Source organism: Arvicola amphibius, chromosome 4 (genome assembly GCF_903992535.2).
Source record: "Arvicola amphibius chromosome 4, mArvAmp1.2, whole genome shotgun sequence".
In the NCBI taxonomy this organism is placed as follows: Eukaryota; Metazoa; Chordata; class Mammalia; order Rodentia; family Cricetidae; genus Arvicola; species Arvicola amphibius.
In genome coordinates, this window is record NC_052050.1 from 52,295,525 (window position 1) to 52,311,644 (window position 16,120).

At 41.5% G+C, this 16,120-nt stretch overlaps 1 protein-coding gene across 1 annotated transcript in view; it reads right to left on the reverse strand.

Moving 5' to 3' along the window:
- The window catches only part of Myh10 (myosin heavy chain 10), a 124,569-nt gene that overhangs the window by 95,717 nt on the left and 12,732 nt on the right, over positions 1-16,120 (reverse strand). The window contains exon 3 of the mRNA XM_038325626.2: positions 5,851-6,007. Within this exon, the coding sequence (XP_038181554.1) occupies positions 5,851-6,007 (157 nt within the window). The remainder of the gene's footprint in view (positions 1-5,850; positions 6,008-16,120) is intronic.

Sequence of the window (16,120 nt, forward strand, 5' to 3'; positions counted from 1 at the left end):
TTTTGTCTTTCTTGCTACATAAAATGCCTAGCTCTGCCATAAATTATTGTTGACTAATAAAACTAGATCTATAAGTGTTTATTAACACGACTCAACTTTCTTTTTTAAAAAAAAATTATTTTTATTTTATGTGCCTTGATGCTTTGTCTGTATGTATGACTATGTGAGAGCGTCAGATATCCTGAAATTGAACTTACAGACAATTCTGAGCTGCCATGTGGGTGCTGGGAATTGAACCTGTTTCCTCTAAAGAGCAGTCAGTGCTCTCAAGTGCTGAGCCATCTCTCCAGCCTGTGTGTGTGTGTGTGTGTGTGTGTGCGTGCGTGTGTGTGTGTATGTGTGCATGGTGCACACATACACACACACACGCACGCACACACACACACACACAGTCAAGAAGCTACACTATACTTCCTGACAGCCTCTCTCATCAAATCCCACACAAACACACGACAAGAGTGAAGAGAAATAAGAACTCAGCACACACACTCGCTCGACAGTCAAGCCACTGGGATCTTTTTAGCATTAATACTTTGTCATTACACACGGGCGGAGACTGTGCCCCACCATTTCTTCTTGTAGGAACTGAGGTTTTTCTTGGTGGCCTGCTTCAGAATTTGCTCCAAGTTTGAAAATGTGTTTCTTGATTGATAGACAGCTGTCACATACGCTTATTTTTTCAATCCCTGCTTGCTAAACTGTTCAGTTCCATCTTTTATATTCTTTTACCCCTTGAGACTAAATTCTGAGAAGCATGTGGCATCTTCCTCTAGGATCTCGGTTCCCACTCTCTTTGCATTCCCAAAAGATGTCAGTTTAGGTATCTGACGCAGTGACAATGGTGTAAACCAAGTGTCTTCTGTCTCTCCGGATGATCACGGCACACCTTCTCCATGCCGTTGTCACTCCTTCCCTCACACTCTCAAACGCAGCCTTGTTCTTCGAGTTTCTACCACAGGCGTCGCGACCTGCCTGCTGTACTTACAGCCCTTGAGAAGACAAAGAATTTTCCAGTTTCCACCATGAGCTGTAGCGGCCTACCTGCCTGCCTAACTCCTGAGAAAGCTTCAAAAATCTGACAGTGCAAAGGAGGAGAAAACGGGATAAATAATCATTCTATGTTTTTAAGTAAGGGGAAGTGATTAGCACATCTAGCGCTGTTGGGAAGCTGTCAAAAGCAGGGCAGCAGATAGAGTGACTCTCAAGACAACTGGCACTGGGAGATTCCTGGAGAGAGATGAAGGAACGGGCAGGACTAGCCTTGGATAGCCACAGGCACAGCAATACATGGTTTGTCAGTCTAGTTGGGGAATCTGGGACAGTTCCCTGGTGACTTCTCATTTCTTAGAAATGAGAAATAAGTTGCTATATGGAAAGCCAAGGAACACAAAGGAGCCAGAGGTCTGAAGGACACAGGGTCCCAAATAGTCATCAACAGCAAGTGTCAATCATCTCTCTCCAGGCAGAGCTGGCAAGTCGTGCTGAGGGTAAAGTCATTTCAGTCCTGAATTTGCAGCAGGATCAATCTGATCACTGGATGAACACAGTGAGTTCAGGAGTATCGACACCCAAGGAAGAATGTCAAGAGGTACACACAGTCTCACGCATCTAGCGTGAGAACTCTGACAAACAGGTACAACAAAGAATAAAGGGACAGAGGAGCTAGGATGTGAGGAAACTGTTGAAAAAGTCACCCTGAAAGAGAACTACACAGGGACCCACCGGAAGCAAACACAGCCAGTCTCCCTGAGTGGACAAACAATCTGGATGGACATTACAATGGAGCTTGTGAAATACTAAAAAAAAAAAAACAAAAAAAAAAAACAATAGCAGGTGATTCCATAATGCCTTTTTGTGGGTGGTTCACCACAAACTATGTAGCTCCTAACAGAGTCACAGCAAAACTTGAGGCAAAAAAATCCCTGCCCGGGAGAGAGGTGTGGGGAGTGGTGGGCGGGTCAGCGCCATCAAAGAGTGAGGGGAACAGAGAAGATAGTTTGGGGAGGTATAGAAGGGGTAAAGATGAAAAAACTTAGCAGAGATACAGGGCAGTTAAGGACACAACTCCCATTGTGGGGTAGTCTTCATGGAGTGCTCAAGTGACATTCTCAAGGAGAAAGCCAGGAGTCGATTAAATCCTGGAAGAAAAATCAATGAAGATTGAGCAGAACATCTGGAAAAGTGGATTCTCAAGACAGTGGGTGTTCTCTGAGACAAAATAAAAAGGAAAGTAGGAAGATCAGAGAACAAAGCCATCCCTAGCTACAGTGTGAGTGTCAGGACAGTCTGGGCTCCATTAGACAGCCAGAGAGGGGAGGGGAGAGGGGAGTTCCGACCCAGATTCAAATACAACAAGAAACAAAGTAGAACAAGGTATTGTGGGTTTCTTTCTAAGGCTTCAAAAAAGCAATACACTCTTAAATAGTTATGGCATACCAAAAGGAGGCCTCAAAGGCCACCCTTCTGGGCAGCTAGATCAAGAGGTCCTGAAAGGAAGCTGTTTGGAGTGGAAGGTGACAGGAACAAAGGGAGAGGGGCCCGATGACGGTGAGCTTATGCAGACAGAGTGCAGGCTTGGGTGACCTCAGAGAGTTACATACTCAGGGAGATCGCTAAATTACAACTTTAGTTTCTGAGTCATGTTACTACAAATGAGGTCTGATATTAACGATTCCTTTCCATGAAGATCCTCTGACTTTGTTCTGTTTGCCAAACTATGTAAGATGAGGCATGCATCACTTCTGTTCAATATCCTGCCCGGAAGATCTAAATCTTTTCTTTAGCTCAGGTGTTTTCCTGAATGATTGTTTCTACCACGGAACTAAGAAAGACTCCATGTCTCCAAGGCTCACAGGTTCCACCCCTTCCTCCTTATTTGCATCTAGTCTTCCACAGACTGCTTTATTCTCTGGATGTGTCAATATTGCTGTCCTAGCTTCTACTGAACACATGATTATTTTGCAATCAAATTCATGTCCAGTTAGGCAGTGTGGCACACATCTTTAATCCCAGCTCTAGGGAGGCAGAGGCAGGCGGATCTTGGTGAGTTAGAGGCCAGTTTGATCTACAGAATGAGTTTCAGGACATCAGCCAGTGCTACAGAGAAACCCTGTCTCAAATAAACCAAAAACCAAAACCAAACAAAAATCATGCCCAAGAGCTCTGCTTCTGCCCATTCATTCAACAAATGTTTACTGAGCAACCAGTATGTGCCAGATACACTCTGCACTCTACTGACATGGTATCCCTTAGACTCCAAACCTAAAAATTTTAAAAAAGTTTTATTTTTTAATGACTGATTGATAGATATACGTATAGGTGTTTCGCCTGCGCATGCGCTATTGCCATGGAGGCCGGGAGAGGGTGCCGGATGGCCTGGAAGTGGAGCTACGGTTGTCAGTCACCACTGGGTGCTAGGAGTTCAACCTTGGTCTCAGGAAGAGTTCTTAACCACTATGCCACCTCTCCAGCTCTTATATTTTGTAAAAAAGCAAACTTTTCAACATTTCTGTCAGTAAATTTGAAGATGCAGAACGTGTTCCCAAAATAATTACACACGACATGAAACTGGGATGATATTTTACGGATAAAAGAAACAGAATTTAAAAGATCTAGGCAGGTTAAATGGGGAATTCTTTCTAACATCAAAAATGAGAGGAGCCCTACGCTTTAAATGATCCACATGGTCCCCTCTCAGGCTCTCTGGCATGCAGCTGTCTGTTCGCACGGTAACTGGGTGGACCATGTGAGCCTAATCTGTCCTCTTTCTTGTGTACAGTATATAGAAGCAGAAGCAGGCAGCCCCTCCCTCGCAGAACAGAATGCAAAGTTCTCTGTATCAAATTTAAAATTTTGTATATCATCAGTGAATTCCATTTAATGTAGCTAAGAATATTTCAAGTAAAAGCCATGTGTGGAAGTTCAAGCCCTTAACCCTAGCCCTCTGGATGATGAAGCAGGAAGTCTGGGGTCAGCCTGGGCTACAGAGACCCTTGTTCAAAACCAAAGAACAAGAAAAATGTCAGGTTGCCTGGTTTTTAACCCTGTCTCATACTTTTCAACAACCTACATGTTCTTGGTCAAGTTGTTTAATTTCTTTGTGCCTCAGATTGGAGATAAATACAAACAAATATAAATTTATAATACATATTATTATGCCTAGCTTATAGGAATTTTCAATGAACTGTCCTTTCTAGCATTAGTAATGACAATACTACCATTTGTCCGCAGACCACACCTTCCTCATAGCTTCCTCTTGCCAAGCAGACTGGGAACCCATTCACAGGACATAACATTTACTCTTTTAAGTTATTACACTACTAGTAGAATATTATAGTCAGCTCTCCATTCAACCCGGCAAAAGATTTAAAGTTTCTGTGCTGTCTTAACCACCTGAGTCTCACGTCACCCAGCACCTTTATAGGTGTACCTCCTACATCCTCACACACAGTGACAGAGGCATTGATGGGCACACACCTCTCGGTGCACTGCATTCAAGCCCAGGCAACTGCATACGTTTATCAGCAGCTCCAGTGCAACCCAGTCAGGGTCACACAGGGGACTGTAGAATGGTGTAGGTCTCAACTGTCTGATAAAATTGCTCAGTGTTTCATTTTGCTAATAAGTCAAAACTAATATAGCAAATACTTTGTTTTTAAACTGACCTACAATCCTCTTGGTATGTACATTATGCTCAGAAGACTGCAGTATTTTCTCCTTTTAAAGAATTTGGAATCATGCATAGGAGAGCCCATCCCCAGCCTTCTGGAAACTTTCCCTTTCTATAGCCATCCAAGCACCAGAGAGGCAACCACTGCAACTGAAACAAGGGGCCACGGACCTGGTTAAGCGGGCACTCTCCCACTTCCTGTCTCATGAGGTGCTCTATATGGTCAGCCTTTGGGGGGAAGGAAAAAACCCTTCCAATATCAAAATCAGGGTTCAAATGAAGACCTCAACAAATCTATAACATTCATTCTGATCCAAAAGCAATCACACATTTTAAGACTTTTGTTGTCTCTTTATATGCATTTAAACTACAGTAAGATTTTATAATTCCCCCTTACTCAATAATGTATCTACCGTCCTATTATTCTTGTTGGTTTTACATGTATTTATTTAGCAGTACTACAGATTGAACCCAGGGCCTTGTACATGCTAGACAAGCAGCCTGCCACCCCACATTTTTATTCTGAAACAGCGTCTCACTAAATTGCCCAGGCAGATTGTCTAGAACATATGCTCTTCCTCCGCAGCTGGAACCATAGGCCTGCGCTGCAGGCTCAGCTGGTTTATATTTCATATTCTTTCATATTATTTTGTAGTGCTAGGGATGGACTGAACCCTGGGCTTCACCCATGCCAAACAAACGTTCTACTGCTGTACCACACCCTCCCCAGTCCTTTCCTGTTGGTTTTAAAGCCTAACACAATGGAATAGTACTTGTACTAGTTTGTGGTAGAGATCAAATATATTATCAAAAACTTGATGCCTTTTACTATTAGAAAAAGTATTGCTATGAAGCAGTAACCGTATTTTAGCTTCCTATGGTAAACAGCCACATCTATTTTAGTCTTAAACATTAATAACTTTTCAACAATAAATATATCATTTATTGATTGACAGAGACAAGGTCTCACTGTATAGCCCTAGCTAACCTGGAGCTTGCTATGTGGACCAGACTGGCTTCAAACTCACAGATGCACCTGCCTCTGCCTCCTCAGTACCACCATGCCTAGTCCATTTTTAATTTTTAAAGGAAAATTAAAACCTTTTACAGGTCAGATTAAGACATTAAAAATGATTATCTAACAAACTCAAAGTATGTCTTACTCTCATGTGTCTATTTACCTTGAAGCATGCATCTGTAAGCAGACTCTGAGATGGCATAGATGTGCGGCGGCATCTCGTGACGCTTCTTCCCTCTATACATTTCAATAATATTCTCAGAGTAAATTGGAAGGTTCTTGTAAGGATTTATGACTACACAGAAGAGTCCAGAGTAAGTCTAGAATAAAAAATAAATACAGAGTTAAGAAATAGAAAGTCAAAACAAACAAACAGAATCTGTAATTATTAGTCAGATCCACCCATAAGCCAGAAACAACATAGTGATTTAAACAGGAGAGCTTTGTTCTTCCAGCAATTCATCTACATCCAAATCAAGTCTTCTCACCAGGACAATTCCCTACAAACTCCAAGGAGTTTTAACACGGCATTTACTTAGGGTGCTGTTCTGTGAACTCCCCTTGTCTGTAAAATGCATGCGCCATGGCTCATGACTTCATCAGAGTTCAAAGCCGCACCATCAGCCTTTCTCTTCTCATTTACGCTCTCAGGCAAACACAAGTTTAAAAAAGAAGCTTGTTAATGTTGTTTCGATCCCAAGTTATTTTCTTGAAGAAAATACCATTTGCTAAGTTCCGGTATAAAGGTCAAGGAAGAATATTCCCAATTTATTTGAAAAGTGAGTAAATATTTCCTTTTTTTCCAATTCTTTGTAGATTTATTTAAGTTTATGTGTATGAGTGTTTTGCCTGCAATTTGCACATGCCCCATGTGCATGTGTGGTGGTCATGGAGGTCAGAAGAGGGCATGGATCTCTTGGAACTAGAGTTAAGATGGTTGTGAGCAATCGGATGGACGCTCAGAATCGAACCCAGGTCCTCTGGAAGAGCAAACACTGTGTCCCCCATCCCCCAATACTCCTTTTCCTCAAACACCTGCATAAAGCAGGATTTCCTTCAAGTAACTTCACAACAAACCAGATACAGAAGCAGACACAATAATCCAACTCTTTTGTTAAGACATGAAAGAGACTTACCAAAAAACCCAAGTTTTTACATTGCAACTCTTTTGGTTTTGAAAAATATTTTTCACCAAAAGATAACTGTTAACTTTTTTTTTCTTTGAGACAGGATTTCTCTGTGTAACTGTCATAGCTGCCTTAGAACCTACTTTATAGACCAGGTTGGCCTCAAACTCAGAGATCTACCTGCTGCCTCTCCCAAATGCTAGGATTAAAGGATTAAAGGTGTGCATCACCACACCTGGCCTGATATTAACTTTCTATAGGTCTATTACTTTAGAATGAGATAAGCATTAAATTTGTGTTTCTAGTATGGTATGTGTCGTCACCATAATCCAAATACTCCTCAACAACTTTTATGAAGTTTTAGGAAGGTTTAGAAGACTCCAGGAAACATTTCTGACCAACATGGTACGGTAGTCAACATTCAGAAATGACAATGTGGCTGGAGAGCTGGCTCAGCACTTAAGAGCACTGGCTGCTCTTGCAGAGGACCTGGGTTCAATTCCAAGTATCCACACGGTGGCTCACAACCAACTGTAACTCTAGTACTAGAGGACCTGATACCCTCTCTGACTTCCCCAGGCAACAGGCCCACATGTGGTGTACATAAATACAAGCAGACAAAATACTCACACATAAAATAATAAAACATTTAGAAAAACAATATACATTTCAAAAAAGAGTAAGTGACATGCTGGACACTTATGGTTTGGTTTTTAATCTTTTCACAGACCGACTTCTAAGAATATTCTATAAAACTCACTATTGGAAAAGCAAAGAGAGGGAGGCCAGCTTCCAGATGTGCCAGGCCTCTGTGGGACTGTGGCATTTGGAATGGACATCCGGCTGCATATAAGGCAGACCTTTTATTTGGCTAGACCAAATAACCACCAAGGAGATGCTAAAGCACTAGAGAGATGACTAAGTGGTTCAGAGTACTCGCTGCTCTTGGAGAGAAACTTTCTGTTCTCAGCACCCACATAACAGCTCACAAGCATCTCTAACTCCAGTTCCAGGGGAGCCAACACCCTCTTCTGGCCTCCACAGCACCAGGCATGCACGTGGTGCACACACATACAACATGCAGTCCAAACACTCAAACACATAAGATAAAAATAAATGCTTTAAAGAAGATGGGGTGTCTGGAAGACAGGCATGGTGGCTGGAGCTGTGCGGCCAGCTGCCCCGGGATGGAGGACAATAGACCATAATGAACAGCTGTATCCGTAAGGGCTGGAACCTCTGGCAATTGCTGCAGAAAGCTCTCTAGAGACCACTCTAGCTTGAATGCTGCGGCCATTAATGCTAAAACAAGAGCAAAGCTTGCCAAGATGATTCAAGTGACCAGAAGCATCTCTGTCACATTCCTCACAGCTCTCCCCGAGGCACTACTGCAGGCATGTCAGAGATGGAGCCTGCCTGGAGGTGGCTGACTGACCTTTTGTCTAATGCCTTACGTCTGACCTGATGAGATGGGGACCTGCGCCTAGTATGCCTGAGGCTGGCTGGATCCATGGCTTGCCGCCCTCTCAACTACACTATGGGGTAACTTTATAATGGCTATAAATAATATATTCTAAAAAGCTGGGAGAAATTGATTATGAATATGACAAATGTTTGAGACAGATATATTTGACTAAGTATACAAAATATGCATGTATGGAAATATTGTGTTTTTAATGAGTCTGTTACAAAATAGACTTAATTTTAAAAATAATTTATTAGGGGTGAAACAAAGGAAGGCAATCTCAGTTGTTAATATATTTACATTATATATTGTAATGTCATAGACACACATCAATCAATCTTTAAGTATATTTTTTCATTCAAAAGTTAGGTCATAGCCTATCAAGACACTATGGCTTCTATACTTCATGTTTTTAAGGGGTAAATAATTATAGAATGGGAACAAACAAAAACCCCTCAAGGTTAAAACACACAAATTAAGAGTGATATTCTGCACAGCAACAAACTATAACAAGGACACATTTAATCAGAACCAAGTCCAACATGTCTTAGGCAGTTTTCTGAGGACAAGGATTACAAAGATGAGTAAGTCTCACAAATATGAATTAAGTCATCAAAAAGAAAACATTAAATAATCACTAGCATCTCATGCTTGACAAAGATACATATAACAAATGGCTACACAGAAATCTTATTAAAGCACTAACCCTGAGTACCTGGAAATTAGCTCAAATACTGTTTATTTTTTCCATATAAACTCATCATTGAATTAACACTGTATCTCTTCTGTCTTCGCCAGACACATGGGTCTGCAAGTTTAAATAAACTTTTTTAAGTATTTGAATGTGTTCACAAGATATTAAGCATCTTCGAGATGCATACATCCTAAGTGTAAAAACAGCAGGCACAAACTTAAACAAGCCAGTCACACCAGGAGGCAGAGAAACAGGAAAGAGAAAGGTAAGCAGGTGTATTAGGGATGCAGAGAGCTCTGGCCAGAACCCCCAGCAAAGACCGGCAACAAGAGCCGCTGCAGCATCCTGTGCAGACCTGCAAACTAGACACAACAGCCCCAGGTGGGCTTGGGGTTGCTGTTCCCTGAGAGCTGTTAGGTCCACAGGGAGATAAGGAAGTCCTGTTAAAACAGTGGAAGGTTAAGACTCTTACAGAGACAGAGAAGACCTGCAAGGCTGAAAAGGGCTCGTACAGTGGAATGTGGGGAAAGTCTAGAGCCGCACTGTCCGCCAGAGATGATGAGGTAGGAGTCAGAGCTCAGGAGCGAAGAGTCCTGGAGGAAAGCATTCAGACAAAGCACAAATCTGGCATCATATGGAACAGCGATCAAAGGAACAGGAAGAAGGAAAGCGGCAGAAAGAGGAGGCTGCTGGGCAGTACTGGCACAGCAGCACAGCCTAGAAGAGAGAGAGCAACAGCCCAGGGAGAAGTAAGTCATGCAGAAGCTGGACACAGGCTTCCCAGACACACCGAGAAAGTCACAGGGAAGAGTGTTGAAGGCACAAGTCAAGCAGGAATGCAGTTTTAAGCTTGAGAGACTGGAATGGTAATTGACAAGAGAAAGACAGCATGCTTTGCGGGGAAGATATCATATTCCCTTTTCAGTGTTGAGGCTGTGGGGCGGCAGATGAGCCAGCGGGATGCTTACTGAGCAGTTGGCCAGAGACAGGAGAATCCTGAAGAACTGGGATGGCCTGAGGGACAAGTGTGTGCAGTAACGCAACTGCACATCTTACCTAAGAGACATACAAAAACATCCACACACAAAACTTGGCAGTTGTGTAGTACGTTTATATTGTGTTATGCTTGCCGTCTCTCTCTGATCACTGCCTAGAGTGCCATTCTCTCTGTATGCCTACCGGAAATGTCTTTTAAGTGGCAGGCCAGTGTTTAAGAAAGCAGGGCTTAGCGTATGCATTTTCCCAGAGGATCAGAGGGCTAAAGGAAATGGAAGCAGGTGCTAACGCCAGGAAGCAGCAACACAACAGTCTGTCAGGAACAGGGAGTGGACCGGGGTCATCCTCCACCCTGACTGTAGCTCTCAGAAGATAGCTGTGGGGGAGGGAATGGGGGCAATTCACCTATACCATCTACAACCACTGTAGCAAAAAGCAAAGACATCTGAACAAACAAGAATGCCCTACACAATAAAGAAAAGGTGATCAGAGGATTTAGAGAAAGAAGTTCTAATAAATATATATAAATAAATTATTTATTACACTCATACACATAAACTTAAATAAATCTACAAAGAATTGGAAAAAAAGGGAATATATAAAAGAAATAAAACAAATAAGCCACAAGAGAAGCTTAGGGGGTGGATTTACATCACCTTAGAGCATACTTTGTTAGCCAGTATTATTCTCTTGGATGGTAAAGTGTCTAACTAATTAAAAGATTGCTGTGGGATAATGTTCTTATACACTGTAAATATTTGTCACTCATATGGGTTTAATAAAACACTGATTCATTTTCACATGTGTATCTCTGTGATGCATATGTGTGTATGGGTATAGGTGCCCACAGAGGCCAGAATAGGGCATCACCTTCGGAGGTGGAATTAGAGGCATTTGTGAATTCAGATCCAAACTCCAGCACTCACAATAGAGCAACAATTGCTCTTAACCATTGAGCCATCTTTACAAACACACACACACACACATACACACACACACACACACACACACACACACACCTTTCCAAAAAAAAAAAAAAAAAAGGTGTAAGTGGAACCACATCTATAATTTCAGCATTTGAGTCTATGCTAGACAGGGAGACTGCTTCAAAAAACCTTTTAAAAATCAAAACAACAACAACTAAGAAGTATTTTAAAGAATGAAAATCAACAGAAAGAATAAACAAAAAGTAATAGATATTGACTATTAGAAAGTAGTAAGTGTTTTGTGGAATACAGAAAGTTAAAATAACCAACAAGAACGTAAGTTGTGAGGGAAAAATGCAGCTACCAAAGGACCCTCAGGCCCCTTCATTATCTATGCCTCAGTAAGAATTCTACTTGTTAAATCATTTCTCAGCCTTTTGGCTAAGATCATGAGTCACATCATTCTTTAGTAGGCCAAGAACACAAGGAAAGATGCATAAACACTAAAAAGAAAACTAAGGTGAACGGCAAAAAGCCAGTGAGAACTGGCTCAGCAGTTAAGACAACTGGCTGCTCCTGCACCCCCTGGGTGGCTCACAGCCATCTGTAACTCTAGTTCCAGGGGATCCAATGCCTTCTTCTGGTCTCCATATGGGCACCAAGCACACACTGAGCACATATTCACACATGCAGGCAAAACACACACATAGAAAAGAAGTCTCTTCCCCTCCCCGTCAGTGTGAGATGTGAAAAAAATAAAACAATGAAAACTCCCTTTTTTCATGGGTGGGGGAGGTGCCAGGGGAAGAAAGGGAAGGGGGGGCGCATAAAAGACAATAGAATGCTCGTCCTGTAAGCACTAGGCCATGTGGTCAAGCCCCAACACTCACATAAGAAGCCAAAGAGCATGCTTGTAATAATAATAATAATAATAGTAATAATAATAATAATCTTTTGCCTTTTATTAGGGCATTTTGAGGTGATTCTAGCACTGGAGAGGCAAAGACAGAAGGATCCCTGTAGCTTGCTGGCCAACCATTCTAGCTTAATCAGTGAGTCCCAGGAGCCAGTGAGAGGACCTATCTCAAATAACAAGATGAAGGGCAGCAAGATGGCTCTGCATGTAAAGGTGATTGCCAGCAAGATTGAGTTTGATCCCTGGGTCCCATACTGTGGAGGAGACCAATCTTCCAAAGCAGTCTTCAAATATCCACCTATGTACAAATGCGGGCACATGCGCGCGTGCACTCACACAGACACATAGAAAACAAGATAGTAGATTAAACGATACATATTAGTTGTGATATTATATTCCATGTATAAATGAAATATTCTACTTTTAAAATATTGTCAGACTGTTAATAAGCAGCCTATTGTATGTAGCCTGCCCAGGTTACTTTGATTTCTCATTTTTGTTAAAATCTGTTGATCAATTCCTAATTCAGAAATAAAGATTGGTCGATGGCTGGACTCAGGAAACCTGGGGCAACGATGCACAACAGCCATCCCTTGAGATGCAGTGACAGTAGGGTGCAGGGCCTGCCTGGGCTACATAGGAAGACCATGTCTCGAGGCCAGCAATAGCATGAGATTTATAGCTTTTAAAGCATGTATTAGAAAATGACCACTAAAAAAATAAATCAGTGAGATACAGAAGAATCTACAGAGTGAACACATTAGTCCACAGGCAGCGAAGACAACAGTGTGTAAGGTGGATAAGGAGCAGACACACTGGCAGGAAGACTAGGTAGAAAGGACAACAAATGGGATATCTAGATTTGAACCTCTGCTGAGAGTAGTTCTAAAACTTAGAGAAAATTACTCATATCAAGAATGAAGCGCCAGGGATACAGCTCAAGAGCAGAATGCCTGCCTAGTGTGCAGGGCAACTCTGGGCTCCTTGGTCTACACCCAGTACTAGAGAAAAACAGAAAGAGAAGGGAGAGAAAGGGGAAATCACTGGAAGTGAAAAACAAGAGATTCAAAAGTGTCCACGAACTAGACAAACTTCTAGAGAAACATAATTATCAACTGAGCTGTAAGTAAAAGTCTGGGACACTCCAGATCTATCACAGAAAAAAAAAAAAACTCCCCTAAGGAAAACGTCATCATTGGTTTTAAGTGAACGAGAGTCCTGTGGTGGTATAAAATAAATGAAATAAATAAGATGCTTTTTAAAAATATGGAGATAACTTTTATAAAGAAAATTATAGATAAAAATAAACAATTGAATAAGCAAGTTTATTAGGAATTAAGGTTATTTTTGCAAATATCTAATTTCTTCCCCAAGTTGGTTTTTAAAAATCCCAATTAATTTTGTTTTTTAGGAGGTGGGGTTCGAGACATAAGAAATTATTAATAGAGCATGTATGTATTAGACATGCTATATATTCTGTATACTCTATATGTATATATTATAGTAAGTATATGTATAGAGTATACATGTAGTTTTTAAAATGTAATTTATTTTAAAACAAAGATATCATGTGTTAATATAAATAACATTTATTTATTCATTCCTTCATTCATTTAGCAGTTTTTAAGGCAGAGTTTTCTATGGAACTCTGTAGACCAGGCTGGCCTCAAACTAACAGGGATCCACCTGCCTCCCAAGTGCTGGGATTAAAGGCGTACACCACCACTGCCCAACACAAATATCTTATTTAAAACAAACAACTTTTTGCTTTCCAAAACAAAATAAGAAGGGCACATTTTCAATATTTTAACAGTTTTTATTGTATGGCTTAACAGAATACAGCTCAATTTCACATCTATCTCTGTGTTTAATTTCCTGTGATACGTTGTTTTGCTGAAAGACATGAAGGAAATCAGACTTGCACATATACTTGGCCAGCAAAGAGGAATAATTTAACCTCCTTTTCATTTTTCTTTCTTATTATTGTGTGTCTGGCATGTGTTGTGTGGCCACACTGCTTCAGTGAAGGTCAAAGGTCAACTCTATGGTTCCCAGCTCTCTCCTTCCACCCCGACATGAGCTCTAAGGACCCAACTCATGTTGCCAGGCTTGAATAACAAGTGTCTTCACCAGGTAAGTCATCTTGCTGGTCCTAGCTTTTATTTTTTAGTATTTTCCAGTGCTGGGGCCAGAACCCAGGACCTTGTGCTTGCTAGGAAAGCACTCCACTAATGAGCTAAAACCCTAACCTCTTTAACAACCTTTTTAGATAACTGAGGTTATTCCTCTGAAACTATCAGCTGACAAATGGCAATTTCTTACAACTAGATTCATGTGTTAGGCATGGCGGCACACACATTTGATCCCAGCACTTAGGAGGTAGGGCAGGCAGATCTCTGTGAGTTCAAGGCCAGTTACGGCTACATAATGAGACCTGTCTTTAAAAAATAAATGCAATTTGTAGTATCTGTAACCTTATCAGAGAGTGTGGACTATTATATTAAAACCCATTGGTTTATCTTACTATTGAATCTTCACCACGCAGGATTTTATAATATCACACAGACTTTATTTAGAAAAGAATGACCTGTTCATCATACAAGTCTTTCACTATATATCATTTTACTATGTGACAGAAGGAAGAGGGAAAAATGCTCAATGGTAGAATACTTGCCTAGCATGCACAATATTGTGTTTAATCCCCAGTACTGCAGCAATAAATATAATACACACGCCAGAGGTGGTGGCACACTCCTTTAATCCAAGCACTCAGGAGTTCAAGGCCAGCCTGGTCTACAGAGCAAGTTCCAGACAGGCTCCAAAGCTGTTTCCAACAAAACAAAACAATACACACATAATGTACATATGAGTGTATGCTATATATGTGTGGTAATATATATAAATGTGTGTGTGTGTGTGTGTGTGTGTATATATATATATATATATATATATATAAAATCTTTCATTATTATCACATGGGGTGATTTTTAAGTCTTGACAAGCTGCTGGGTTCACAATGGTAGACACAGACATCTCCAATTCTAATGTTCACAAAGATATCCAAATTTTAACTAGCAGATGTGGTGGGGCATACCTGTAATCCCACCACTAAAGAGTTTGAGGCAGGAGGATCATGGCTCAGTTCCATATCTGTTTCTGTATTTAATTACTGTGATTACGTTGTGTTGACTGAGCACATGAAGGCAATCAGACTCACTCGGTTGGGAAAGAGGAAGCTGTCTCAACCAAACAAGAACAATTACAAAACCCTCAAACTCTACTACTGACAACAGAGTACCAGCGGCGTTTTGTCTTTCAAGTGACAGCTTCACTTTATTTTCAAGAAAATGTCTGCCAAGTACCCAACCAAGTTGCAAGTAAGCAACCACAATTTACCTCTCAGTCTGCAGCAAGTTTGGCTTATAATTCGGATTACAACACACACGCTGCTCAGGCAGCCATCACATGCCCCTACACAGCAGAGGTGCTAAGGCGTACTCAGCACTTTGCCCCGGATATTAAAAAGATGTATTCTCAAGGGTTGAGAGTTAATAAAATCAATAATCTTTCCTACTGTCAAGGACATTCTCAAGTAGAACTGGATTCGCTTTTAAACTACCCACAAGATTCAGTGGAGAACAAAACCACCGCGAACACAGCCTGCGGTCACCACCTTGAGAAGAGCGCCATGCAATGTGGGCATTGCTGCCTTTGGACCTTATAGATGTCACCGTGAAGGGAAAGGACATCGTGATGAGGAAAGGGGTTCTGACCTCTCAGTCCCCCGTAAGGATTTAAGGAACCCTCACTGACCAGACCACACTAGGAAAACTACTGAGCTGCATCAGCACAGAACAGCTGGCTCCGTCTCAAAATGGAATCCCACACAAACAACAGCCACAGACACCGCATGAGACTCAGTTACATGACAGCATAAAACAGGCAAAACCAAGCTCTCCTGTTTACAGGTGCACACTCTAAGTTAATAAACACACGGGGGATCTCGCTCATAACTGACAAACTGAGATGAATAGTAGACTTCGGAAGTTTTGTGTTTGCAGGTGCACATATCTCGGGACGCCAGAGGACAAGCTCCGGTGATGTTCCTCAGCCACCGTCTACATGGTTATTTATTTGTTTGTTTGAGACTGGGTCTCTCACTGGCCTGGAGCCCAGAAAGTAGGCCAGGCTGGCTGGTCAGCAAGCCCCAGGGATCTATATGTGCCAGCATGCCTGGCTTTTTTATGTGGGTTCTGGCTGAACTCAGGTCCTCATACTTGTGTGGCAAGCACTTACTGATGAAACTGTC